The following is a 24,427-nucleotide window of genomic DNA, read 5'->3' on the forward strand; positions in this document are numbered from 1 at the left end:
AAGGCCGTGCTGGGGTTCGTATAGGCGGGAGCTGGCTGGACGGCAGAAATGAAACCTGCCGGTCAAATTCGATGTTCGACAAGGCGACCCCGCTGGTTGGATCTGGTAATGTACGGTCCCAGGAGAGAGGAAGAATAGAGAAGCCAAGACCCCGGTATTTTTTAGACCACGAGGGGGGAGGGAAGGACTTCCTCCCTCTCTGGATGAGACCGACCTGATGGGTTACAGCAGAATGGACGGATGGCGCAATGAGAGCGAGTGACAGCCAACTCATACAGGCGCCCGGTAGTGAGTGATACGGGAATTGTTAAACAGAAAAGGACAATCCCCCCCCCCTAAAAACCCCCGAGAATAGTTGTGCTTGCCTGTCAGCGCGTAGTGTAAGGTATCCTTACGGTCTGTTACCCTCGGTCAGGGAGGTAGGTAATGTCGAGATGGCCGAAGAGGGAGAGAGAGAGAGGTAGGGGGAGGTGTGTCTGGGCGCATGTGCGAGTGCGTGTAAGAGAAAGGGCTTGCTTGTCCAGCTTTCCCAACCCCCCCCCCCCCTGGCTCGAGGTGGCTCCCGTATGCTACGGCTATGCTTGTTCGAGGGCGGGCTATTACCACCTAACAGACTAAGGATACGACAATAGCAACAAGCAGCATGGTAGAGGGCGCCCGGCGATATGGGATAGGGCGGGACGGGATGGCAGGAGAGAGTGGACCGTCGACGGGTCCAGCGCCACCGGACCTCTGGGCAAGGCAGGTGACTTTCTGTCCTGGGCTCGATCGCATGTAGCACCGGAGACAGGTCGCGATAGAAGCAGCCAGGCGCAGGTAACAATAACGAGCGGTGGTGGTAGCAGCCAGCTAGGGAGGCAGACGGCAGGTCAGGTACCTAGGTAGGCGAGCCACGGGCTGGTGGCTCCCTCTGGCCGTGCGGCGCGAAGGCGATGATGATAGGAGGAGTGGGAGCAGGACCCAGGTTCGCGCGAGGAGGCCAATGGGGTGGCGGCATCGAGGAAGGCAGGCGAAGGGCCGATAGAAGGAAAAGGACCGTAGAAGCCGACCAGAGAGGGAGACGAGCAGGGAGTGGACAACAACATGACATTGTCTCACCGTGGTGTTCGTTGTCTGCCATCTGGGTCGGGTCTCGTTGCGGTGGTTGCTCGTAGATGTAACGTTGTAGACTGCGCAGTTGTCGGTACCTCTTTTTTTTTTTAGTGAGCAGTGGTATGTAGTAATAGTGGTAGCGGTGGTGGTAGCGGTGGTGGTAGCGGTGGTGGTAGCGGTGGCGGTAGGTAGGTAGCAGGTAATAGCAGTAGTAGTGTAGTAGTAGTAATACCTAGTAGTCGTAGTGGTGGTGGTAGTGATGGTAGTACCTACAGTGCCGGTGGCAGCTGGTGGCAGCAGCAGGTACCCGACTGAGGCAGATTATGTATTACCCGTAGGTAGGTAGGTACTTACCTCCTACGACTTGACTCGAGGGAAATGAGTGACGACTTCGCAATTGCATGCAAATCCCCAGAAAGATCCCCACTGCCTCCTATTTTTAGTCGCCGGCTGGCCGGTCATTGGATGACTGCCGCCTTACTAAGGTGCCGAGGTAAGCCGGACGCAAATAGGTACCTGCCTAGTACCTACCGGAACGGGCATTCGAGGGAGCCGGCGAAGGGAGCGAAGGGAGCGAAGGGATCGCCCAGCCCCATCCTGCACGAGCCACATGGCGCATGCACACGTCTGCCTTCTCGAGGTACAATAGGTAACCTAATATCCTCTCTGCGCCTGCCCGAGAGGCCCACTGGGCCTATGGAACGTAGCGGACCTAGTAATGTCTACGCCAACACTGCCTCCCCCCTGATGGGGACTACTCGCAAGCTAGTAGGGACTAGAACGGCCGTGCCTGTGTAGCTGTTAACCTGCTACCTGGCACCGGGGGGGGTGGTGCAACCCCCTGGCGGTACTATAAAGGAGACCGACGCGCCACAACCGCGCCGGAGTTGTGCTAGTGGCTTGCTGAATAATTAAGTAGGTACCTTAGATAGGAGGTACCTAGATACCTTAATTGTGGATGCCTGATGTAATGCGCTCCTCCTATTATCTGTAGGTACCTAACCTGCTACATGTAGAGGTGTTGTACTTGTTAAACCCAAGTACCACCTGGTAGGAGGTACCTACCTCCTCTGTTAGCGGCCACTGGCAACCCGCTGACTTCATTCTCTTCTCCCTCCCCACAAATCACCACCTCGCCCTCTCTCTCGGCTTCGTCTATTCTTCTCCTCTCGCGCTCCCTCCCCCCCTTGACGTGTCTCTGCCGTGAGTTGCCCTTAGCCGACTGCCCGTCTCTGTGCTACTTCTGTGCTACAGAGCGAGCTGCCGTGTTCGTCTATGCGTTATTCCTCGTCGCTACGGAAGTGTGGTGGTGTTGTTGTGATGTTTCCTAATCCAGCTTGCGGCTCCGGTGACGACCAATGTGTGCGAGAGACCCCCGTCTAGCCCTCCTGTGATGCGGCAGGGCCTGTGTTGATTCGCGTACCGATTTGACAACCGAAGCCTCCCGCCGATCGAAACGGGAAAAAGAAACGAAAAGAAAAAGTCCCAGATTAGGGGACCGTTCCCGAGCATGTGGAACGGGAATTCCCAGACCGGCCGGCATGACCCCACTATGGTGAGATGGTATCTCGAAGCTACGTTAGCCTACCTAGTTAGGTATCGACGAGAAGAGGAGGAGGAGGAAGAGCTTGGTGCTCCCCTCTTTGTGTCGCTTTCTCGCCCATCCTAGAGACTCATCGTGATTTTCTACAGTGGCCCTCCCCCCTCCCCCCCCTTCGATCCCATGCCAACGACCGAGATCTCCGGGGAAGGCCCTGCGCAACCAGATACTAATGCCCTGTCCGTTTCCCGACCAGGCGGCGATGGAACCTATGGTTGGCTGGTCGAAGGCCGGTGATTCGCGGCTCGCAGAGCAGCCAACCAGGTGGCCCTGGGCACCACATGACCTCGGCCATGCTATGGACAGGTAGCTATGCTACTACAACGTTCCGGCAGCCTCCCCTATCCAGTCACAAGTGTAAGATACCCATCGTTGCTTGCGGTGGGGAACCAGCCAATCCGGCCTAAACGTTCCATTATCGGTGGCCGACCCGATGCCGTCACGTTGAGGCCTTTCCTGTTGCTTAGGTCACCCCGAATCCGTTGCTCATAATGACTACCCATCCTGTGCTAGTAGTTCGAGGAGGGGTCTCCCTCCTATTTCTTTGAGCTACCCAACAAAGAGATACGCATGCTTGCCTGCCTGCTTACCTCTCTAAATACCAAATCCAGAGCTGCTGCTGCTATCCAGTCGCAAACTCGCCGCGACACTACTCGTCGTACTCTTATCAAATATACCCAAGCGGGACTATCTCCAAGATGAGGCTCATCATCCGCGAGAACTCGGAGACGGCCAGCGCCTACGTGGCTCACTACGTTATCGAGCGGATTCGACACTTCAACCCTACGCCGGCACACCCCTTCGTGCTTGGTCTGCCTACCGGTTCGAGTCCGCTCGGAGTATATAAGATCTTAGTTGAGCAGTACAAGGCTGGGAACGTATGTGAAGATCGACCATAGCTCAGGCTGACGCTTTGCAACAAGACTAATACGCAGCTGATAGATATCCTTCGAAAATGTGGTCACTTTCAACATGGTACGGCGTAGTGTTGTCTTTTTCTCTCCCTCTCTACCTCTTCCTTCTCTGTGTGTGTATTGGCACGGGAATAGCGTTAATATCAGAGTAGGACGAATATGTTGGCATCCCTCGAGACCATCCCGAGAGCTATCACTCCTTCATGTGGAGGCATTTCTTCTCCCACGTCAACGTGAACCCAAACAATGTCCACATTCTCAATGGAAACGCCGAGAATCTTGAGGCTGAATGCGTCGAGTATGAGGTCAAGATCAAGCGTGCCGGAGGCATCGACTTGTTCCTGGGCGGGATCGGCGAAGACGGCCATCTCGCCTTCAACGAACCCGGCTCCAGCCTCGCCTCGAGGACCCGCGTAAAGACCCTGGCCTACGATACGATCCTGGCCAACTCCCGGTTCTTCGGCAACGAAATTGACAAGGTCCCCAAGATGGCCTTGACGGTTGGCGTCCAGACCGTCCTCGAGGCGAGGGAAATCGTCATCATCATCCTCGGCGCCCGCAAGGCGCTCGCTCTACAGAAATGCATCGAGCAAGGCGTCAATCACATGTGGACGCTTTCGAGCCTCCAACTACACCCCCACCCGATGATAGTGTGTGATGAGGATGCAACCCTCGAGCTGCAGGTGAAGACGGTCAAGGTAAAATTACTCCTGCGTGAACCCTTATGCAAGGCGTGGAAGGCCGCCGGCTAAATTGATTTACCGCAGTACTTCAAGAGCATCGAGCAGGTTGCCAAGCAACAAGGCTTCGAGCAGATCCTACCCTCGCGCATCCGAACCGGGCCAAAGCCGGCGCCGATACCGAGAACGGTGATCAACGAGGTGCAGTCTCCCACCATCCTAGCGCCGCAGCCCATGACGTCCCGCCTATTACTGGCGACGCCGGCCACTGAATACCCGATCCGGTCGGTATCTCCGGACCTAATCCCGGATCGGATGGCGGATCGAGTCAAGGGGATACCCGACATCTCGAGGCGACTGACCCCGCAACCAGAGCATCAACAGCACCGGGTGGCCAGCGTTGGGGCGTGAAAAAGCCCTTTTGGGCAACTCCCGGTATCAGGTAGGCTTAGATGGGCTGTGTGATTTCCTTCGTCTCAGGCAGGGTCAACCGGACGTCTAGACGCTCTAAGGGTTGAATTGAGAGAGCCAACCGGATACTTACTCGTTACTCGGCGGTTAGAAGATTAACAGCGATATTATGCGGGGGTAGTCACCTGCTGCGGGATTACATCTTAGGGAGATAGAGACTAGGCCGACATCTCTCGTTCTTTGGGTCGGGTGGCTCTGTATGCTTATTTTCGTCGACGATAGTAAGATAGCGATCACCATGAAGAAAGGGGTGTGTAAGTATGCGTGTATGTATAGACAGTCGGGTCTCACCAGGTCATTAGATACCTCTTTTATTTAGATACCCAAATATATACATATCATACTATTCATTTGCGTTGTCTCTGTGTTTTCCGTTACTCGTATTTTGTACGCTCCTGTATCCTTTCTGCGGTGCATATTAGGCAGGTAGGTATACACATCCCTGCGTATCTCGCTCCTCGTCTCTTCTTATAGGAGGTGGACAGGTATGATATCTACCATAACATTATCGCGATCTGTTAAGGATCGGAATGCTACTATGTCACGTCGCTATCGCATAAGCGCGGCGCAATCGTACTTAATTGAGTAAACGAGGCCGCGCCAGTCGATAAGATGGGAGGCTATTCGGGCCAAGTCTGCACGAAGTCTGGTCTTGGGTTCTCGATTCGGCTGGCTTGGCCAACCCCGCTACGACGCTGATGACGATGAAGAATATGGAGTATTGTTAGGCGCATCGGTAATATCTTCTTGGGCATGCTTCTTCGACATATCCCAGCAGAATTTTCTGCTCTCCTTCTAACGGAGACGCGGATGGGATATTTAGTGTCTCGAAGCCTCGAGGGATGCCCTTCTTGAACTTCCCTATTCAGTCCCAGCCTATCCATAGGTTGAAGATGGTTCCTATGATGGATCCTCCGATGGTGCACACCTCTTCGCCTTTTTATCGTCATTGGCCCACCCCCGGATTGCTTCAATCCCGAGATACAGGGGATAGCACCCCAGGTCATTGAGGGGAAGGATCCTTCTATTATCAAAGCCTACACACTTGTATACCTATACCTTGTATATACCTGCTTACTTGGATACCTACATACACATATGGCCTCTAGAGAAGCTGTCACGATGGGCACCCGCCGTATATTGGAGGGGAGGTGGCTGGCGGTGACGGTGTATGATGGCTGTGCCCAGGTGTCGATCCCAACCATGGACGAAGCCAAGATCGTGATGCCCTGCGCTGTGTCGGCTCCCGCATACGTATTCACCACATGCCTGCATGGCAGCCGTACGCATACGCATGCGCACTTATGTATACACACTTGCACGTTACGTGTTGTCCTGTATAACCCCATCGGAAATATGGGATAAATAGTTGTTTTCTTTAGAGTACTACCTACATGCCATGTCCATGTCCACCAGGTCACCCACACCCACAGGGCCACACCCACAGGGACGCGCCCAGAGGAACACACACAGGAGGGACACGCACAGAGAGACGCCAAACCGGGAACCTGCAGACAGTTATTAATCGTATTGAAGTCTTTTGTTGTTATCTGTAGGACGGGTCCCTATTGGCTAGGGTTGCGGAAATGGGATAGAGAGACATAAATTCGAATCTGGGATGGGCCGAATGACGCCGACAAATGACCTGGAGATATCCGCGGATACATCACCGGCTCCTCCTCTCCTCTATCATTTTCTCCCGGCCACGTCTGCCCCCGCATTTCACTGGCGGCTTCTCTCCTCTCTCCTCCTCCTCTCGCTCGCTCGCTCGCTCGCCCTGTCCTCTTATCGGCCCTCTTCGTGTACCTTGGCACCCAGAGCCTTCCTATATCTCCACCACCCTTGGGGGCGTGCCAGTGAGTACCACACACCTGCCGAGGCAGGATAGGCGATGGCGGCGCCGCCGTAATGGCTTCGATCCAATCGCGTGGCCTGCCCTCCCTGTCGAACTCAAGGAGAGCATGTGATGCGGAATCCCAGTCCCGAGCTCAGCTCGCAATTTCATAAGAGGCCACAGTTCGTTGCGCGCATGCACGGCGACATCGTGGCGCCCACTCGTGTACGTCTGGTGCCTGTCAGCCCCGGCACATCTGCCGTATCCGGGAGCAGATGCAAGATATATCCACATCAGGGAGAGCTTGTCCATGATGCCTGCAGGCGGTCTACAGTCTTAGCTTGTTTTTCCCTCTCCTCCTTTCCTTTCAGAGGCGTAGGGCCCGATCACCGTCGCCGTTGCACCCTCGACCAGGGGGGAAGGGGAGAGACAGGATTTGGAGGCCAGACTATGCATGTCCACATGTAGCAAATCCAGTCTCGTGCCGCTGGTTCTTCTGAGTCGAGGCTCTAATAGATAAAGGGCCCGGGGTCAGGAAGCTGCAAGGTGGGAAGGGAGCTTCAGGTTTGGTTCTCCCTCGTAGCGCCCCGGACGACATTCTGACCGCCGAGTTCCATCCAGAGTTGGTCAGCCGTCTGAATACCGCTGCCATGGCCCGGACCCATCTTACTAGATACCGAGCGGCAGGGAGGCCCATACTAACCTTCCTCTCGATATTTTCGTTTTTCGTCATAGGAGCGATCTTCGCGGCCAAGTTCGGGGCACCGGCGCCGCGGCACAGCTTCGAATTTCTGCGGCGCAGCGGGCGCGTGGACACTCCGTTCGGGTCGCAGACAAGGGCCGAAGGGAAAGGCGACAAGTACCTCATCGGCGTTGGCAAGGCCGACATTACGGGCCCCGTCGTGGAAATCAACTTCGCCGGCTACGCGGACCTCGCCCAGACCGGCACCGGCCTGCGACAGCGCATCTACTCGCGCGCCTTCATCGTCGGCGACGCCAGCAAGCCAGAGGACCGCTTCGTGTACCTCGTTCTCGACACGCAGGGCGGCGACACTGCCGTGCGCTATGGCATCTTGGACGGCCTGGCCGCGCTCGGCAGCGAATACGCCGTGTACGGACAGAGCAATGTCGCGGTCACCGGCACGCACTCGCACGCGGGGCCTGGGGCGTGGTTCAACTACCTTCTCCCGCAGATCACTAGTCTCGGGTTCGACAAGCAGAGTTACCAGGCCATCGTCGACGGCGCGGTTCTATCGATTAAGAGAGCCCACGAATCCCTAACTGAGGTGAGCCAGAAAATCCGTTGGCGAGTCCTAACCGCGGGCGAGAGTTATAGCTAACTAATATGCGTTCACTAGGGGTATCTTGACTTCGGTACAGCCTGAAAGCCCGAAATCGCATGCGAATGTTCTAATACGATGGTCGATAGGAACGGTCGATATCCCGGACGGCAACCTGGGCCGCAGCGTATCCGCCTACCTAGCCAACCCGGCCGAAGAGAGAGCGCGATACGCCGACAGCGTCGACAAAGAGATGACCGTGCTCAAGTTCCAGCGCGCCTCCGACGGCAAGAATATCGGCGTCCTGACGTGGTATCCCGTGCACGGGACATCGATATACCAGAACAGCACGCACGTGGCCGGTGACAACAAGGGCGTGGCGGAGGTCATGTTCGAGAAGGCGATGGAGAGCGAGGACTCGGCCGCCGACGGCTTCGTCGCCGGCTTTTCCCAGGCCAACGTCGGCGACACGACGCCCAACACGCTGGGTGCATGGTGAGCCCCCGGCCGTCTGACAGCCCCAAGATTCTGCCACCAGGGGATTGCTGACGTTGGATTCGCTATCAGGTGCGACGACGGGTCGGGCGACATGTGCAGCTTCGAAAATAGCACCTGCGGCGACGGAAAGTCGCAGTCGTGTCACGGCCGAGGGCCCTTGTTCGAAAAGCTCGATCTAGGAATCTCGAGCTGCTACGAGATCGGCAGGCGTCAGTACGCCGGCGCCCGATCAGTCTATGTAAGAAATGCCTCCTTTATTACCACATGTTTCCCGGGTCGGGTTACCCCATTAGGCCGTCTGCTGACCTCTGTCTCTCTCTCTGTCCAGGACTCGTTCGGCGCCTCCGGCACGCCGGTCGTCGGCCCCACGGTCAAATCCTTCCACTTCTACCACGACATGGCCTTCTGGAAGTTCCAGCTCGACAACGGGACGGAGGTGCAGACGTGCCCAGCCGCGCTGGGCTACTCCTTCGCGGCGGGCACGTCGGACGGCCCCGGCGCCTTCGACTTCACCCAGGGCGACTCGGGCGAGCCGAGCGCGAGCCCCATCTGGGAGGTGGTCAAGAGCCTGCTGCGCGCGCCATCGGCCGAGCAGGAGGCGTGCCAGGGCCCCAAGCCGGTCCTGCTCGACGTCGGCGAGATGTCGGCGCCGTACGCGTGGTCGCCCAACATCGTCGACATGCAGGTGCTGCGGGCGGGGCAGCTCGTCATCATCGTCAGCCCGAGCGAGGCGACGACGATGGCGGGGCGGCGGTGGCGCGCCGCCGTCGCCGACGCCGTCGCGCCGTTCACGGGCCCGGCCGCGCCGCCCAAGGTCGTGCTCGGCGGGCCCGCCAACACGTACTCGCACTACGTGACGACGCCGGAGGAGTTCGGCGTGCAGCGGTACGAGGGCGCGAGCACGCTCTTCGGGCCGTGGCAGCTGCCGGCCTACATCCGGCTGACGGTGGACGCGGCGGCGTACCTGGCGCCGGACGCGGCGCAGGGCGCGGCGCCGGCGCCGGGCCCGCCGCCGCCGGACAACCGCGCGGGCAGCCTCAGCCTGATCACGGGGGTGGTGCAGGACAACGCGCCGCTGGGGCGGCGCTTCGGCGAGTGCACGGCGCAGCCGGCGGCGGCGTACGCGCGGGGCGCGACGGTGGGCGCGACCTTCGTCGGCGCGAACCCGCGCAACAACCTGCGGCTCGAGGGCACGTTCGCGGCGGTGGAGCGCAAGGGCGCCGACGGCGCGTGGGCGCGCGTGCGCGACGACTCGGACTGGTCGCTCGTGTACACCTGGAACCGGACCAACGGCCTGCTCGGCTACAGCGACGTCACGGTCGCCTGGGAGACGGGCTCCGAGGACGAGGCCGCGCGCGGCATCGAGCCCGGCACCTACCGCCTCCGCTACTACGGCGACAGCAAGGCCCTGTTCGGCGGCCAGATCACGGCCTTCGAGGGCGCGAGCAACGAGTTCACCCTCGCGTAAGGGGAGGAGGAAGGGCAGACAGACACTGGTCGTGTTTGTTTCGGGTTTCTAGTTGATTAAGATGATGGGGTGTAAGCGAGTTCTTCATGGGATGCCGTTTTTTAGAGGGGAATAATATCAAGGGGTAAGTAGAAAGGAGGAGAGAGGGAGCATAAGAGTAACACCTACGATTACGGTGACGAGGAAATGGTCAATTACTGCTGGCCACAACTCGGGACTTGAGCGCGGTGAGGTACGCGCAGTTACTTGGTGTATATATCTAGGGGTGGTCGAATACATATCCTCTTGATGAGTACCTATGCTACAGTGCTGTCTTCTACTTGGTGGCCAGACGCGGCTTCAGGGGTTTGTGCGTTATCTACGAAGCCTTGGGAGAGGATCATCGTGAGAACACTGGGTTGGGCGCGCGTTGAGGTGTAAGAGCACAATAGGGAAGATAGGAGGGATAAAACGTCAAGGACGGGAGCACCTAATAGCATTTACTTTCATAGTACACATATTTCCTTGATAAACACACGTTCAACGCTAAGCGACGACAGTCAACGTAGCATTGCCCCGGATATCCCTGCTCGAGGCACCGACGTGCACGACGAAGTCGCCGGGCTCGACGACGTAGCGCATGCGGATGTCCCAGAGGCCGAGGTCGGCGACGGCGAGGTCGACGCTCACCGCGGCGGTCTCGCCGGCGCGGACGAACGGCTTCGCGAAGCCCCGGAGCTGGCGGTTGGGCACCGCGACGCTGGCGACGGCGTCCTCGACGTACACCTGCACGACCTCGGCGCCGTCGCGCGGCGAGCCGTTGGTCACGTCCACCGACACCGTCACGACGTCGCTGGCGGCGGCCGTGGCGCGCGAGAGCCGCACGTTGGAGTATGTGAAGGTGCTGTAGGACTTGCCGTAGCCGAACTGCGGGAGACGGGGGTTAGGTTAGCCGCGCGCGAACGTAGTGGCTGCTGAGAGGACAGGGTACGTGGTAGGGAAGAAGGGAAATACCTCGTAGAGCGGAAGCGGGCTCTGGAGCACGTAGTTGTGCCCGAACTTGAGCGACCCGTCCTCGCCGACAGCCCCGGGGTCGGGGTACGCGCGCGCCGAGTTGAGGTAGTCGTAGTAGATGGGGGTGGTGCCGACGTCGTAGGGGAACGAGACGGACAGGCGGCCGGCCGGGTTGGCGTCGCCGAAGAGTACGTCGGCGAGGGCATGGCCGCCCTGCTCCGAGGGGTAGAACTGCTGGACGAGCGCGGCGGCCGACGCGGAGATCCACGGCTCCGTCACGGGCTTGCCGGAGCTGAGGACCACGACAGTCGGCTTTCCGGTGGCGATGATGGCGCGCACGAGGTGCGGCATCGCGCCCACGAGGTTCAGGCTGTGCACGTCGACGTGCTCGCCCGTCGTCGCGTTGAGCCCGGCCCACAGCTCGTCCTGGTCGCGCGACCAGGTGCCCACGACCACAACCGCAACGTCGGCGCTCTCTGCCGCCGCGACGGCCTCCGCGAAGCCGGACTGGTCGTTGGACCAGCGCTCGCAGCCCTTGGCGTACGTTATCTTGCCCGTGCTCGCCGCCCCGATGCCGTCGAGGGGTGTGACACCTCTGTATTGTGATCGGTGGGCGACGTAGTCGCCGTACTGTAGGTGCGAGTTAGCGTATATAGCCCGCTGTATATCGCGAACAGGATTAAAGCACGGTAGACTTGCGTTCATGTAGCCGTGAGCCATCGGCCCGATGACGGCAATATTCGCATCTTTACTCAGCGGGAGCACGTCATTGTGGTTCTCCAGGAGGACGATGGACTCTGCGTCCAGCTGCCTCGCGAGCTGGATGGCCTCGGGGGTGTTGATGTGGTTAGACTGTTCCTCCTCGGAGACACCGGGAAAGGGGTTCTCAAAGAGTCCGGCCGCGAATTTCGCGCGCAGCTGTCTAGAGACAGCCTCGTCTACCACATCGATAGATAACTTCCCCGACTCGACCATCTCGGGGATCTTCTCAAAGTTGTACGATCCTCCGCCCATCTCGACATCGTTACCGGCGGGGAGTGCCTAGACACGGGGGGGTTGGTCACTAGATCTTGTCGGGTTACCAAGCAACAGAAGTGGGCTTACGTAGTTAACGATGGCTTCGGAATCTATCGGGTTCGTCTCGCACATCTTGAAATCCTTACAGAGACGATCTGTAGCTCCAGCGTCACTCATTACCTGCTCGTGTTAGAAAAAGCACTAGAGAACGTTGGTAGCCACTTTCGGCTCACAAAGTACTTGTAGCCCCATTCCTCCCTTAATATCTCGGTAAGCATATGCCTGTCAGCGACAGACGGGACGCCATCGTAGCTGTGGTAAGCCCCCATGATCGACAAGGCGCCAGCATCGATTATGGCACGCTTGAATGGGGGAAGATACGTAGTGCGTAGCTCTCGCTCGCCTCCGTGGACGGGTGCGGTGTTGATTCCTTGCTCCGGTGTCCCGAAAGCAGCCTTGGCTGGGTTAGTTATTTCATACCGACTGCCAACTGAGATGGGATCCTCTTACGAAATGTTTAACCATGGCCGTCACATTTTCCGACTGTAGACCTTTCACATACGCATATGCGAGCTCGCCGGTTCTAAAGCACGCCGTCAGTACCGCGTAACCAGAAAAATAGAACAGATTATTCTCACAGGTAGCCGTCCTCGCCGAAGGTCTCCTCGACCCGACCGAACCGCAGCTCGCGCGCCAAATCGGCTAGGGGTCCGAAGATGTTGTTGACGCCTAGAGCACGAGCTTCTTGGGCAATAACCCTCGCCATCTTCTCGACTAGGGGTGGGTTGAAGGAGCAAGCGTGAGCGATGGGCGAGTTGAATATCGTGGCGTTCGGGATCAAGAAGCCGTGTATGCCTTCAGACTGGACCCAGGCGGGTATGCCGAGGGTCGTGTTCTGCATCAGATAGTCTTGGCCGGTCTTGATCCCGTCGCTCAGCATTTTCCAAGGCACAGAGACGCCAACGTAGAACGAGCCTCCCCGGTTTCTCATGCTCCATTCGAGGCCAGTTTGGTTGAGAGTACCGTCCTCGATGTCGATCCAATTCCTCAAGTCCCCTTGGACCAACTGGGCCGTCTTGTCCTCGATGGTCATGCGCGACAACAGGTCCGTGACCCGATCCTCGACCGAAGCGCTCGCGTCTTTGTAGACCGGCTCTCCATCGCTGCTCAGACCCCTAGCAAATGCTATAGTCTCTGAGAGTAACAGACAAAGCGAAATAGAGGGCCGCATCTTGACTATTAGTCAGTTGTCAAGGACGTCCGACAAGCTATGGCCCTCAGGTCGTCGGATTTCGTGACAAGCCCAACATCGCGGCTTATATGACTGGCGTCGGCTCCGTTACGGAAATGTAAGTATACCCCTGGCCGGTAAGTAGGTATAGTCGTATTGGAGGTAAATCGAGGATCCAGCTTGACTGGCGGGAGAACGATCTCCGTATGCTAAGACCCTCTAGAACTCCGCTGCTGCTTCGGCGCATAGAATTCAGAATGGAGTGTATAGACTCATATAGGCTAGCAACTCTTTTTCCCCATTCTTTCCTTCGCTTTCGTTCACACCTAGTTACCGGGTATTAGTCTCTATTAGATCGTTTTTGATTTTCAACATTCACACACACACACACATGCGCTCTCTCTATTCGAGAAAGCATCCATTATGTCTCTCTCGTCCTCGGACGGGATATTCGACGATCACCTACGATTGCGTAGAATGAGGGCAGAACTGGGGTAACCAAGTAATCTTGGGTATTACCACTTACACGGTTGGATGGAAAACATCTCCTTTCTATTGGTGGGGGAAGATTGCACCGAGATGGAGCGGCCGGGATGGCCTCCACGCTGTGCTCGTTCTAACCCGTCTCCGTACGCTTCCCCCAGTAGCTTATCGTCTTCGTTCGTAATTGAACCGACCATGTGCTCTCCTGCCTCCGCACCACCGCTAGCTTGTATTCCTTCTCGTAAAAATTGCCCAAGGTATTTCCCTTTGGAGAACGCCGGTTGGAGCGCTATCCACCTACGGGCGTAGATGAGATCGACCGCAATCCGGTGTGTTTCGAGCGCTTCAGCTGTCTCCTCCCTTCGCGAGCGGGGGCCGGTCTCCGGCTCTCCTCACGACTCGAGGCCAGTAGAATCCGTTAAGCTAGCCCGCGCCCGACGCTGTGATGCCAGAATCTGCGTCCGATATACGGCTCCAGTTGGAGTCCAACAGGCGTTGAGCACCGCCAATAAGTAGCCCTTGGAGCTCAGACTCCGCATTCATGTTGGTGATAGAAGACTTCGTGTGCGGCAAACTCCTCTCATAGGTAAAGCCCCGAGAAGCACACACGCTCTTGCAATATACCTAGGTACCTACACGGACATAATATACTCTCTTGTGTTATTTAGGCCTAGCCAAGAGCAAAAGCACGGAAGCCGACCGAGATGAAGTTCCGTGATGGCATGTGGCAAGTGAAGGAGGGGTTGCGCGTCGAGTACGCCGAGGAGGTTCACGAGATCGCGCAGACGGAGAAGGGTCTGAGCTTGCTGTGCCCCACGAGGAAGATCTCGAGCCGCGGGGACACCCTCAACATCTCTACCCTAACTATTGTAAGCAGCCGTAGTAGAGCTTGACAAGGTCGTCGCCGTCGGGATGGTTAACGAACCGCACCAGGACATAGAGGCGCCCTGCGATGGCATCATATCCGTCGAGACGACGCACTGGCGCGGCGCCGCAAACAAGGGCCCTCACTTCGAGCTGTTCCCGGGCCGGCAGCCGAAGTACGAGCCCAAGGTCGCGAGGAGCGACAAGGGCACGACCGTGAGCTCCGGCTCGCTCTCGGCCACCGTCGACGCGGGCGAGCACGCCTTTGGCGTCCGGTTCCACAGCACGGACGGGTCGAGGGTGCTGACGTCGCTGGCGCCGCACAGCGTCGGCCTCGCGTACGACCCGGCGCCGACGAACCAGATGGAGACGGGCGACCTGCGCCGGTTCCGGCACTACGTCTTCACGCAGACGAACCTGGGCGTCGGCGAGTCCGTGCACGGGCTGGGCGAGCGCTTCGGCGCCTTCAACAAGGTCGGGCAGTCGGTGTCGCTGTGGAACGCCGACGGCGGCACGTCGAGCGAGCAGGCCTACAAGAACGTCTCCTTCTGGCTCAGCTCGCGCGGCTACGGCGTCTTCGCCGACACCTCCGCCCGCGTCGAGTACGAGGTCGGCAGCGAGCGCTGCTGCCGCGTCCAGACCAGCGTCGAGGGCCAGCGCCTCAAGTGGTACATCATCTACGGCCCGACGCCCAAGGAGGTCCTCTACCGCTACTCCGTCCTCACCGGCCGCCCTAACACCGTGCCCAGCTGGAGCTACGGCCTCTGGCTCACCACGAGTTTCACGACCAACTACGACGAGGAGACCGTCAGCTCCTTCCTCGAGGGCATGAAGGAGCGCGACACGCAGGTGGACGTCTTCCACTACGACTGCTTCTGGATGAAGGTGAGTATCTGCGGGCATCTCTTCGCCTTCGCCTTCGCCTTCGCCTGCGACTCCTAACGCCCTCCTAGGGTTTCCGATGGACCGACTTCGTCTTCGACTCGGAGAAGTTCCCCGACCCCAAGGGGCAGATCGCGCGCCTCAAGTCCTCCGGTCTCGTCAACAAGATCTGCGTGTGGATCAACCCTTACATCGCGCAGCACGGCGCCGTGTTCGACGAGGCCGCCGCCAAGGGCTACCTCGTCAAGCGCAAGAACGGCGACGTCTGGCAGTGGGACATGTGGCAGGCCGGCATGGGGCTCGTCGACTTCACGAACCCCGCCGCCGTCAAGTGGTACACCGAGTGCCTCAACGGGCTCTTCGACAAGGGCGTCGATTGTCTCAAGACCGACTTCGGCGAGAGAATCCCGACGTTGGACGTCGAGTGGTTCGACAAGACGGTTGACCCGCACAAGATGCACGTAAGTAATCGTCCTTTCTTCTGCTTCACAAACGAAAGCCACGTCCTCTAATACCACCCTCTCTCCCTCTCTACTTGTATAGAATTACTACGCCTTCCTCTACAACAAAGTCGTGTACGAGGCGCTGCAGCAGCGGTACGGCGAAACCGCGGCCGTGCTTTTCGCGCGGTCTGCCTGCGCCGGCACGCAGCGCTTCCCGCTCGTCTGGGGTGGCGACTCCGAGTCGACGCCCGAGGCCATGGCCGAGTCGGTCCGCGGTGGCCTCGGCCTCGGCCTCTGCGGCTACGCCTTCTGGTCCTGTGATATCGGCGGCTTCGAGGGCCTCCCCACACCCTGGATCTACAAGCGCTGGGTCGCCCTCGGCCTCCTCTGCTCCCACAGCCGCCTCCACGGCTCCTCCTCCTACCGCGTCCCCTGGATCATCGACGGCGACGACCGCTCTGACCAGGGCTGCTCCCGCACCCTCGCCCGCTGGACCGCCCTCAAGACCCGCCTCATGCCTTACCTGCTCGCCCAGGGTGCCAGTGCCGCCGCCCGTGGTCTCCCCCTCTCCCTGCGCGCCACCTGCCTCGAGTTCCCCGAAGACCCGACCGCCTGGTTCCTCGACCGCCAGTTCTTCGTCGGCGACTCCCTGCTTGCCGCCCCTATCTTCGACGAGTCCGGTGAGGTCGAGTTCTACCTTCCGCGCGGTACTTGGTCCTGTTTCTTCACCAACAGCACCCGTACTGGCCCTGGGTGGTTCCGTGAGCGCCACGGTTTCGGCAGCCTGCCCCTTTACGTACGCGAGAACACTCTCCTTGTCCTCGGCAAGCCGGGCATCCGCGGCGCTGTCTACGACTACACCGCCGATGTCGAGGTCTGCCTGTACCAAGCCCGAGAAGGCGCGAGCGTCGGGCTCCTTGATGCTGAGGGGAAGGCATTGGGTGCGTTGAGACTCGGGGCCGGTGACGAGCTAGAGGGCAAAGAGATCCTCAAAGGGTCGTGGACAATAAGTGGTAGTGGCCGCCAGATTGATGATGAGTCGTATTCCAAGACCATCAAGTGGCTTTCATGAGCCAAGTGCTTGAGAGAAGTTAGGTAGCTCAGAGTGCTAAGACTTGTTTCTATCCCGATGGCCGGGAGAGAGTAAGGGGGAAACAAACATCAAGATCCCAAAGATTACCACTATAAAACAAGAAACCTTTATCAAATTTAGTATGTATGCTATACCATCCTGGCCCGTCAAGCGTCAAACGCTGCGTTGCATGCCCGTTACATACAGTACGTACATGTAAAAACATAAAAGAACGTAATACATATAGGTATATGTGATGAATGGGAAGATAAAGCCAAGGAGAACGAGAGAAGTATCATGCTCCAGCCGGAGCTCTTAGATACACAGTGGACAGGTTGACAGATACAAGCCATTAGATGTTTTGTTGTTATACATGTAGACAAGGTCAGCAGGTATATACATACATATGTAGCCTCGAAAAGAAAAGGGGTATATATATCCATATGTGGGTATGATGAGGTTATATGCTCTAGGTAAATATGTAAAACGCTTCCTCCGTAACACCACCACCGTTCGCTAGTTTACTCAAACCTTGAACTCGGAAATCTCGATATTTTCGAATCTTAATATCGAAGCTCTATGCGCGAGAAACGTTTCTTCATCGAGTCGTCTAGCCAGTCTCGGTCCTGGGGATGCAACTCCTCACTGCTGGTGCGCTTCCACATGTTCTGGTTGCTGAAATCGGCACGGACCTCGACGGATTCGGAATTTTCGCTGCTCTTCCGCCGGGGGCGTGGCAATTCAGTGACGGCAGCGGGAGGCGATGATGTCCGACTCCTCGAGGCAGAGCTAGAGCTAGTAGAGGGAGTCCAGAGACCCTTACGGGACATTGTACTCGTCTGAGCTGCTAACCCGGCCCATAGTAGAGGCTTTGGTGCTGGAGACGTAAAGTACACGGGACCCTGGACGGCGATATCAGAGCCGGCCTCAGGCTGAGGATACTGGCTTCTACTAAGAGCCTCCTTGAGCATAGCTTCCCATTGTGCCGGTGGAGCCTGACCCCGCGAGAATCTGATCTGGGGATAGGAGGCAGAAACGGCCTCATGAAGTGCGACATGCCAGTCTCGAGGCGACGCTGGTTTGCGGGTGATAGCAGGCGTCACGTGACTTTCCTTGATGGCAACTTGGAGGGCTGCGTCCCAATCCCGAGGGTAAGAGGCTCTGAGGACGTCCATGGTCCTGGGGTTGCTCTCGATAGCTACAGGAGCAACGGAGGGGTACCGGGGTTGCATAGAAGATACAGTGATCCAAGTTATCTGGGTTGGGGTGGTCTGGCCACCCATCCAAAGCTCAGTCGACTCAAGACTCGGGAGAGGCTCGCTGATTAGTCGAGGTTTTCGGTCGATTTGGATGGCTGCTGGCTCTGCTGATGTCGTTCGGTAGACCTTACGTTCGGGATCGAGCTGGAACAACTTAGGTGTGATAGACACAGGCACAGCAGGCTGGCTCCATAAAGTAGCTACCTCAGAGGGAGAGCTATGAGTTGAAACGAGCTGCAATTCCCATAGTCGCGTACTTGTCAAACTCGCGAGATATTCATTCAGTTTTCGGGGTTTCCTAGCTATGACGATTGCCGCTGGAAGTTTAGATGTCCTGCGATAATCGGTTCGGATAGTAGTGGCGTCGAAAAGACCTTCGTAGTCTGAGCTTGACGCGACTGGGGTGGGCTCCCATAATAATGTCGACAGAATTGGTGCTGAAACCTCGGCGAGGTGAACAGATATGGAGAGTGCGTTCTTCGTTGTCTCGTCCGTCCAGAGACTATTCGTCGCAAGCGTCGGCAACGGTTCCCTAGTTATGCGGGGGCTTCTCGTCATCGAGATAGCGGCCGGTTCATTTGTCGTTCTCCGGTAGTCGATTCGTGGTGTGCTGAGGTCGAACAGCCCACCCCGGGTACTAGGAGCACATACGAGAGCAGGTTTCTCCCATAACGATGCCCCGACCGATGCCAGAGTGATATCCTTCTGGAGTGACGTACTTGCGTTCCACAGTAGCTTAGCGGCTGCTGTTACGTTGGCGCCTTGAGTCTTCGGCGCCCATAACCCGTCGCTCTGAATCAAGCCGATCTCTTCGGGGCGAGAATGCGACCGTACCACGATGAAAGACTCCAGGGCATAGCCCTTCCAAATAGCGGAATCTGGTTGGGGGAGGCCAAGAGACCGAGTCTTTGATGCCTGGCGTTGAGCCCAGAGCAAAGACGGAGTGGAATCAACCTGCTTCGGCAGGAGAGAAACGCGGTCGACTGGAATCGGCTCCTCTTTCACCAAATTATCATCGTCATTGTCGTCGTCGTCATATTGCTCAGCTAGCACCTCCGCGATATAGTCAGAAGAACCGAAAGCGTTAGCCGACTCCGGTGTTTTCGGTGGAAAGGGGAACAGGTTGTTGTTCGGGGAAGAGCCGTCAGCCTTGAGTAGGCTCGCAATCTCCCAGAGGGTATTCTCGTCAAAATCATCACCTTCGTCTTCGCTGTCCAAGTAAGCAAGGTTATCGTCCTCTTCTTCCGCTTCGTAATCGTCGAAGAAGGATGTTGTGAATTCGTCGGCCCCCGCATCCTTGGAATTGGCCTCTAGAGAAGGTGGGAAAGTTATGCCTCCAGTAGTCATGGTCCCCGGCATGGCCATGTACATGCTGGTGGTCGGAGGATGGATAATGGCATGCTCGCTCTTCTCGCCCCAAGGGAACTGGAAGAGACCGAGTGTTCCCCGCTTATTGGGCAGAGGCTCGGGATTTTCCAGAATATCGGGTAATTGAGTTAAGCGTTTGTTCTTGCGAGGTGGTCGGATGGTGACTGGACGGGTCCGAACTTCTGTTGGCGGGACGAACTTCTTCCACAGTCCATTTGTAGAACCAGAATTGTTCGCCTCAGCCGGCTTTTGCCATAATCTGGAGCTCTGAATTTCCAACGATGCCAAAGTCTTTCGGATCGCCGGGCGCGCGAACAAGCTCGGCAATGCCTCCACATCACCACTCACAGGCTGTTTCTTGGCCGTTGATACCCAGAGACCCGAATCAGCCGTGCCTCGAAGAGGCGACTGAGGTTTCCAGAGCTTGCAAATCGGAAGCACCGGCTCATCGATCTTGGGGCTCGAGGGGTGTGAGCCTCTGTCATTTGCTTCGTTCTCGAGTTCAGATTCATTAGTATCCGGGGGACTTGGGCTTCCTAATGAGGCTTTGGAGACCGACAGGAAGTTTAGATTGTTGCGCTTCGCGGTCAGATCAGGTGTGCTCTTCACATACTCCATCTGAGCCTCGGAAAGACGAGCCTGCCACGCGCTAGCGTGGAGGCTCTCAGAACTTGATCCTGAGGCCTGGGATGCCATACTTACGCCTTCTTCTTTGGGAAGCGTGGTACCACTTTTGCTGAGCGTTGCTCTCCTCGATGCTCTACGTTCGGCTATTGTGTGTTGCGATGGCTCTCGGGCTAACCGGCTTAGCAGTGAACCTGGTCTGGATTTCCTCGGAGACGTGTGGATGCTCGACATAGAATCACGATCAAGGCGGTTCTGCGAGGATTGCCACTTGTTTTCTAGTTGACCCATCTCTCGTTCCAAGTTATCCAGGAGCGCGAGGCGTTGGCTCGAGCTCTCCACCGAATCCCGGCTTGGCTGCTCAAATCGTTGTAATTGCGCTTGGATCATCTGATATGCAGCTTCGGGAGACTCTAGTGGTGAAGGTTCAGCTGGTCGCACAATGATTGCCCGTCTCGCGCCGTTCCCACGCAGAATCAAAGGCGCCGGCGGAGGTGCTTTTCTCAGCCGCCCGTTAACCGCCCTAGTAGAGAATGTAGGGCACTCGTCCCCAATTCGATGATGGAAATGGCCCAGTTTGGCCTGTTCGATGGCCGAGGGTACGGGAGGGGCGCTGGTATCTTCATCGTTAGAGAGTGATTCCTGGTTACTTTCGGGATGTTCCTTCGGTGTGTCCGGCTTCGCTATCACGGACTCGTCAACCACGGTCGAGGGGATATTCTGTACTGCTTCCTTCTCGTCTCCCTGGGAATTCTTTCCGATATATGTTGAGCGAGCATTCAATCGGGCAAGCTGAACATCCACGGCGGCAACTGGCGAGTGCACAGAGCCCCAGGCGGTATTCAAGTCTTCGTCCCGAGTTTTCCTGTCGCTCTTCATGGTGGAAATGCTGAAATGGCTAACTACGGGGAGGACTGGAGACGACCCTCGATTCGTCTTATCTCTAGATGGACGCTGCTGTCTTTCATTCTCAGCTGATGGGCCGGTAAGCCAGGATTGCTCTAGCTTATTAGTCGCATTGCGAGAGGCGGAATTTTTCTGTATGTGTTGTTGCGGGACAGCCTCAATTCCAAGAATACTCGCGGTTCGTACGGAACTCCTGTCGGTTGTTTTGGATATACTTCCACCATCCGTCTCAGGACTGTGAATATCCTCAGTGGCAGGTAGTCGCACATCCATCACGTACTCCGTTGGCATTGGAGGGACCTCAGGTACCTCAGACTGCTGTTCGGTCATGGCGGGTGCCGCCAAGGGAGCGCTTAGGGGGGTGATATACAAGATGTCCATCTTCTCATCAAAAGTCATACTCTTCGTATCGTTAGGAAGAGGCCGCGGCGCATCATCAGAAATCTTCGTCGGAGCCGGTGGCAAGGGCGGCAACTGGATAGGGTCTCCAGGCACAGCTCTCAGTATAGATTTTCCGCTGGTAAGTGAGCTGCCCGATTTCGATCGCCTGTGGCCGGTGGGGGATTGCTCGACGGGAAAGACTTGACGATCAGTATCGCCCTTTCTGGGAATCGGGCGCGGGCGGTTAACGACGGAATCGTCGGAATCCAGATCTCCTGTCGGTGTTTTCGAAGCGCCTTGCACGATATTTTTCACGGCGCTCGGGTCATCGTAGACGATATCATTGACGAACATTACAGTTTCTTGCCTCTGACTGCGAGCTTCTTTCGCGATCGCCTTCATACCTTGGGCACGGGGATTCGAAGGAAGGCCCGTTGTCGCACGTCGCTGGAGAGGAGTTATTGGTGGCTCGGGAAACTTCGGTAGCTCGGGCGGTTCTTGAGGTCTTGGGATGGGTATACGGATCGGCTCGCCCGGTCGAACTGGCCGGAACACGGAGGGAATCGGTGGTACCATAGGCTGACCCGGCGATCTCCTTCGAATCTTGTCGATCCCGGGGGATAGCTCTGAAGAAGTGGACGACGCATGGACTTCGACAGAGAGCCCTCCGAGCGTCCCAGTGGTCTTGTTGGAAACGGTCCTCACCAACTCTGCCGAGGACGAGGGTGCCACCTCTTTCCGCCTCATATTACTCTCTCCATCAATAACCGGAGGCTTCGGAGCCGTCCGTTGCGCGATGAGAACCGATTCGCCCTGCGCCTGTTTGGTCCGGCGTTCCTTTTCGTTACTCGCAGCGGTGACAAGGTCGACTGTTGGTATTCTTCCTAAGGCGTTTTCCATACCTTCTGTCGCAATGAGAACCGGGTTCGAGATGACGAGCTTTCCCGAGGTCGCTTTCGCCCATGGATTTCCCTTTAAGGCATTCCTTTGCAGAAACCCACCAGCTCCAGTCACGGACGTCGCGACCCCGCCATCGCCTCGGGAGGTATACGCAGGGATGGCCCTCACATTCATACCCTTGACATCCTCGTAGCGAGAAGGGGGGTAGTCGGTGGAATCCGAAGACGAGATGTCTCTGCCCGTACCGATATCCCGGGAAGTTGGTGAATCCGGGCGTCGTGGAGGCGGGCCTCGAGGATCAACGAGCGTCCCCGAAAGCACAGTGACCAGTGCTTGGCATGACAGTTAGTAGTGGAGGGGAGGGGGGTGTATGTGTGAATGATAATTACATACCTACTAAAATCGCGAGACCAACGGCGGGGAGTGTTGTCTTTAAAACCAGTTCAGTTGTCTTCATGCCTAGCAAGAGAACAACGCTCATCTGCAAATAGTCAGTACGAACAGTTATACCAAATTTGAGAACCCGAGGGAGAAGAAAAAAAGGCACAAACCCCGGTCCATATGGCTAATCCGAGGATAACCAAGGTAACACTCTTCTTCTTGTTCGCTACACCCGTCACGAAGAGTTGGATGGCCACCAGGCCGATAATGAGAGCATCTATGACGATGACGGTAATAGAGACGGGTGGCACATTGGATATGGGCACACATGTTGGGTTGAAATCGCTCCCGGTCACCCCCGCAAATGCCATACCAACACCGAACCGACCCAGAACTAGTACCTGCGGCACCAATCCGGCGATAGATTTGTTCTCTGTCCGTACTGCCCATACCAAGTACTGCTCGACGGAAAATCTTGCTAGCTGATCGAAAAGAGAAGAAAAGACGGCTGCGACCTGACATGTCGATGCCGCGGTTGGCTCGATGATAGTCGCGAGGAACTCGACGAGCGCCCAAGCGGCGGATGACGCCAGAAACAGTATGAGGACCAGCCTCAGGCCGTCCCGGAAGATAGCTGAACCATGGCCGATAATATACAACACCATGGCAGCTGATGCCGCGTTAAACAATATGCCACTATATCCCGCGTAAGCAACACGATTCCACCCGCCAGCATCGAAGAGACTACTAACAAAAAGAAGGCTCCCAGGAGGGCCTGGGTTGAACCGGGAGTCGCCATGGCGGCGGCGGCGTGAGCGAGGTAGACCAAAAAAGAGCGGCGCGACCCAATCAATGGGTACTGTCAAAAAAGAAGAGGTTCGAAAAGTATTAAGCAAGAAGCGAATCAGTCATGGTGACAAGGAGAGTACCGGTTCTACGACGCCGTGGGTGGACAACGCTCGCGATAGTCGTCGTCGTATTCGTCGTCGTTGTCGTCGTCGTCGTCGGCCTGAAGACGCGAAAAGGAGGGAAGGGAAGAGACGAGAGGGCGCCGCGAGAACGGGAGCGAGAGCACGAAGTAGGGAAGCGGGTTACAATACAGGGAAGTCGGCCACAAGCGAGGGTTCAGCACATCCCGGTGGACCTGGGCTTCCCGCAATAGTGGATTTGGTCTGTGATCCTCAAACAGACCTAGCAGGGCAGTGTTCGAGATGCACCGATCAGATCCACATATCCACGACAACGAAGGCGAGCCATTGGGGCCGAGAAGGACCCAAGACCATGGCGGATCATGGACCCCGGTCGGGGGTGGAACCACTTGAAACCTCAACCGTTACGCTCGACAGCGGAAGATTCTTAATTCTCCAGGCGTCTTTATTTAGAGACAGATAATACTTGGCGGCCACAACGATATACCGCGTAGAAGGGCGAATTAACACCTATGTCTCGCATGTAGACGAACACCATACGCATGGATGCATGGGGAAGGATGTGAAGGCATAATGCAGAGATCGGAGATCTCGACGTCTTAGCCTCTTGTGTCTCGCAACATCATGGTGGAGAGCGAGGGCAGAAGAGAGACACGGCATCGTCATGGTTTGTCGCGCTTCGAAATCCATCACGCGTACGATCCCGCGTGTACGTATGTGCGTAGGGACGGGGAGATAGTATACACATACCTGCCTACATCCCATACTAGAGGAGGAGGCATGGACGGACGCGTCCCACCTCGGGCCGTTTCGTCGGCCGTAGTCATTCCAGCGCATAGTTGGCCATTTCGGATCTG

The 24,427-nt window shown here is 57.1% G+C and overlaps 6 protein-coding genes across 6 annotated transcripts; 4 read left to right on the forward strand and 2 right to left on the reverse strand.

Moving 5' to 3' along the window:
* Positions 1-2,911: 2,911 nt before the first annotated feature.
* GGS23DRAFT_148200 (uncharacterized protein) lies at positions 2,912-3,700 on the forward strand. Its single transcript, XM_051511334.1, has 2 exons — positions 2,912-3,049; positions 3,304-3,700. Exons 1-2 carry the CDS (start codon positions 3,005-3,007, stop codon positions 3,589-3,591), a joined length of 333 nt encoding a protein of 110 aa, XP_051370078.1. The 5' UTR covers positions 2,912-3,004; the 3' UTR covers positions 3,592-3,700.
* On the forward strand, positions 3,646-5,174 carry GGS23DRAFT_576512 (glucosamine-6-phosphate deaminase). Its single transcript, XM_051516857.1, has 2 exons — positions 3,646-4,304; positions 4,374-5,174. The coding sequence occupies exons 1-2, from the start codon at positions 3,810-3,812 to the stop codon at positions 4,695-4,697; spliced, it is 819 nt and encodes a 272-aa protein (XP_051370079.1). The 5' UTR covers positions 3,646-3,809; the 3' UTR covers positions 4,698-5,174.
* Positions 5,175-6,882: 1,708 nt separating this feature from the next.
* Positions 6,883-10,239, forward strand: GGS23DRAFT_611918 (Neutral/alkaline nonlysosomal ceramidase). Its single transcript, XM_051520447.1, has 5 exons — positions 6,883-7,877; positions 7,950-7,965; positions 8,021-8,366; positions 8,439-8,607; positions 8,698-10,239. The coding sequence occupies exons 1-5, from the start codon at positions 7,242-7,244 to the stop codon at positions 9,835-9,837; spliced, it is 2,307 nt and encodes a 768-aa protein (XP_051370080.1). The 5' UTR covers positions 6,883-7,241; the 3' UTR covers positions 9,838-10,239.
* GGS23DRAFT_148314 (glycoside hydrolase family 3 protein) lies at positions 10,128-13,608 on the reverse strand. Its single transcript, XM_051511335.1, has 7 exons — positions 12,486-13,608; positions 12,358-12,430; positions 12,081-12,302; positions 11,935-12,027; positions 11,530-11,871; positions 10,831-11,460; positions 10,128-10,743 (listed from the first exon to the last, which is right to left on the reverse strand). The coding sequence occupies exons 1-7, from the start codon at positions 13,076-13,078 to the stop codon at positions 10,363-10,365; spliced, it is 2,334 nt and encodes a 777-aa protein (XP_051370081.1). The 5' UTR covers positions 13,079-13,608; the 3' UTR covers positions 10,128-10,362.
* A 107-nt stretch (positions 13,609-13,715) lies between these two features.
* GGS23DRAFT_576520 (glycoside hydrolase family 31 protein) lies at positions 13,716-16,946 on the forward strand. The gene is made up of 4 exons (XM_051516858.1): positions 13,716-14,430; positions 14,495-15,310; positions 15,379-15,768; positions 15,851-16,946. The coding sequence occupies exons 1-4, from the start codon at positions 14,266-14,268 to the stop codon at positions 16,820-16,822; spliced, it is 2,343 nt and encodes a 780-aa protein (XP_051370082.1). The 5' UTR covers positions 13,716-14,265; the 3' UTR covers positions 16,823-16,946.
* On the reverse strand, positions 16,947-23,781 carry GGS23DRAFT_576522 (uncharacterized protein). Its single transcript, XM_051516859.1, has 4 exons — positions 23,394-23,781; positions 22,812-23,337; positions 22,654-22,741; positions 16,947-22,592 (listed from the first exon to the last, which is right to left on the reverse strand). The coding sequence occupies exons 1-4, from the start codon at positions 23,438-23,440 to the stop codon at positions 17,386-17,388; spliced, it is 5,868 nt and encodes a 1,955-aa protein (XP_051370083.1). The 5' UTR covers positions 23,441-23,781; the 3' UTR covers positions 16,947-17,385.
* Positions 23,782-24,427: the final 646 nt, after the last annotated feature.

Source organism: Durotheca rogersii (assembly GCF_024521655.1).
Source record: "Durotheca rogersii strain YMJ 92031201 chromosome Unknown GGS23scaffold_18, whole genome shotgun sequence".
In the NCBI taxonomy this organism is placed as follows: Eukaryota; Fungi; Ascomycota; class Sordariomycetes; order Xylariales; family Xylariaceae; genus Durotheca; species Durotheca rogersii.

What these genes read in the sequence shown, in the direction of transcription:
- GGS23DRAFT_148200 (XM_051511334.1), top strand. Translation starts at nt 3,005, where the DNA reads ATGCTACTACAACGTTCCGGCAGCCTCCCCTATCCAGTCACAAGT. An exon ending in TCCCCTATCCAGTCACAAGT is followed by an intron (nt 3,050 to 3,303) that starts GTAAGATACCCA and finishes TACCAAATCCAG; the next exon opens with AGCTGCTGCTGCTATCCAGT.
- GGS23DRAFT_576512 (XM_051516857.1), top strand. Translation starts at nt 3,810, where the DNA reads ATGTGGAGGCATTTCTTCTCCCACGTCAACGTGAACCCAAACAATGTC. An exon ending in TGCAGGTGAAGACGGTCAAG is followed by an intron (nt 4,305 to 4,373) that starts GTAAAATTACTC and finishes GATTTACCGCAG; the next exon opens with TACTTCAAGAGCATCGAGCA.
- GGS23DRAFT_611918 (XM_051520447.1), top strand. Translation starts at nt 7,242, where the DNA reads ATGGCCCGGACCCATCTTACTAGATACCGAGCGGCAGGGAGGCCCATA. An exon ending in CCCAACACGCTGGGTGCATG is followed by an intron (nt 8,367 to 8,438) that starts GTGAGCCCCCGG and finishes ATTCGCTATCAG; the next exon opens with GTGCGACGACGGGTCGGGCG. An exon ending in CCGGCGCCCGATCAGTCTAT is followed by an intron (nt 8,608 to 8,697) that starts GTAAGAAATGCC and finishes CTCTCTGTCCAG; the next exon opens with GACTCGTTCGGCGCCTCCGG.
- GGS23DRAFT_148314 (XM_051511335.1), bottom strand. Translation starts at nt 13,078, where the DNA reads ATGCGGCCCTCTATTTCGCTTTGTCTGTTACTCTCAGAGACTATAGCA. An exon ending in CCGAAGCCATCGTTAACTAC is followed by an intron (nt 11,872 to 11,934) that starts GTAAGCCCACTT and finishes CCCCGTGTCTAG; the next exon opens with GCACTCCCCGCCGGTAACGA. An exon ending in TGGCTCACGGCTACATGAAC is followed by an intron (nt 11,461 to 11,529) that starts GCAAGTCTACCG and finishes TCGCACCTACAG; the next exon opens with TACGGCGACTACGTCGCCCA.
- GGS23DRAFT_576520 (XM_051516858.1), top strand. Translation starts at nt 14,266, where the DNA reads ATGAAGTTCCGTGATGGCATGTGGCAAGTGAAGGAGGGGTTGCGCGTC. An exon ending in ACATCTCTACCCTAACTATT is followed by an intron (nt 14,431 to 14,494) that starts GTAAGCAGCCGT and finishes GAACCGCACCAG; the next exon opens with GACATAGAGGCGCCCTGCGA. An exon ending in ACGACTGCTTCTGGATGAAG is followed by an intron (nt 15,311 to 15,378) that starts GTGAGTATCTGC and finishes ACGCCCTCCTAG; the next exon opens with GGTTTCCGATGGACCGACTT.
- GGS23DRAFT_576522 (XM_051516859.1), bottom strand. Translation starts at nt 23,440, where the DNA reads ATGGCGACTCCCGGTTCAACCCAGGCCCTCCTGGGAGCCTTCTTTTT. An exon ending in CTCCTGGGAGCCTTCTTTTT is followed by an intron (nt 23,338 to 23,393) that starts GTTAGTAGTCTC and finishes CGCGGGATATAG; the next exon opens with TGGCATATTGTTTAACGCGG. An exon ending in GATTAGCCATATGGACCGGG is followed by an intron (nt 22,742 to 22,811) that starts GTTTGTGCCTTT and finishes GACTATTTGCAG; the next exon opens with ATGAGCGTTGTTCTCTTGCT.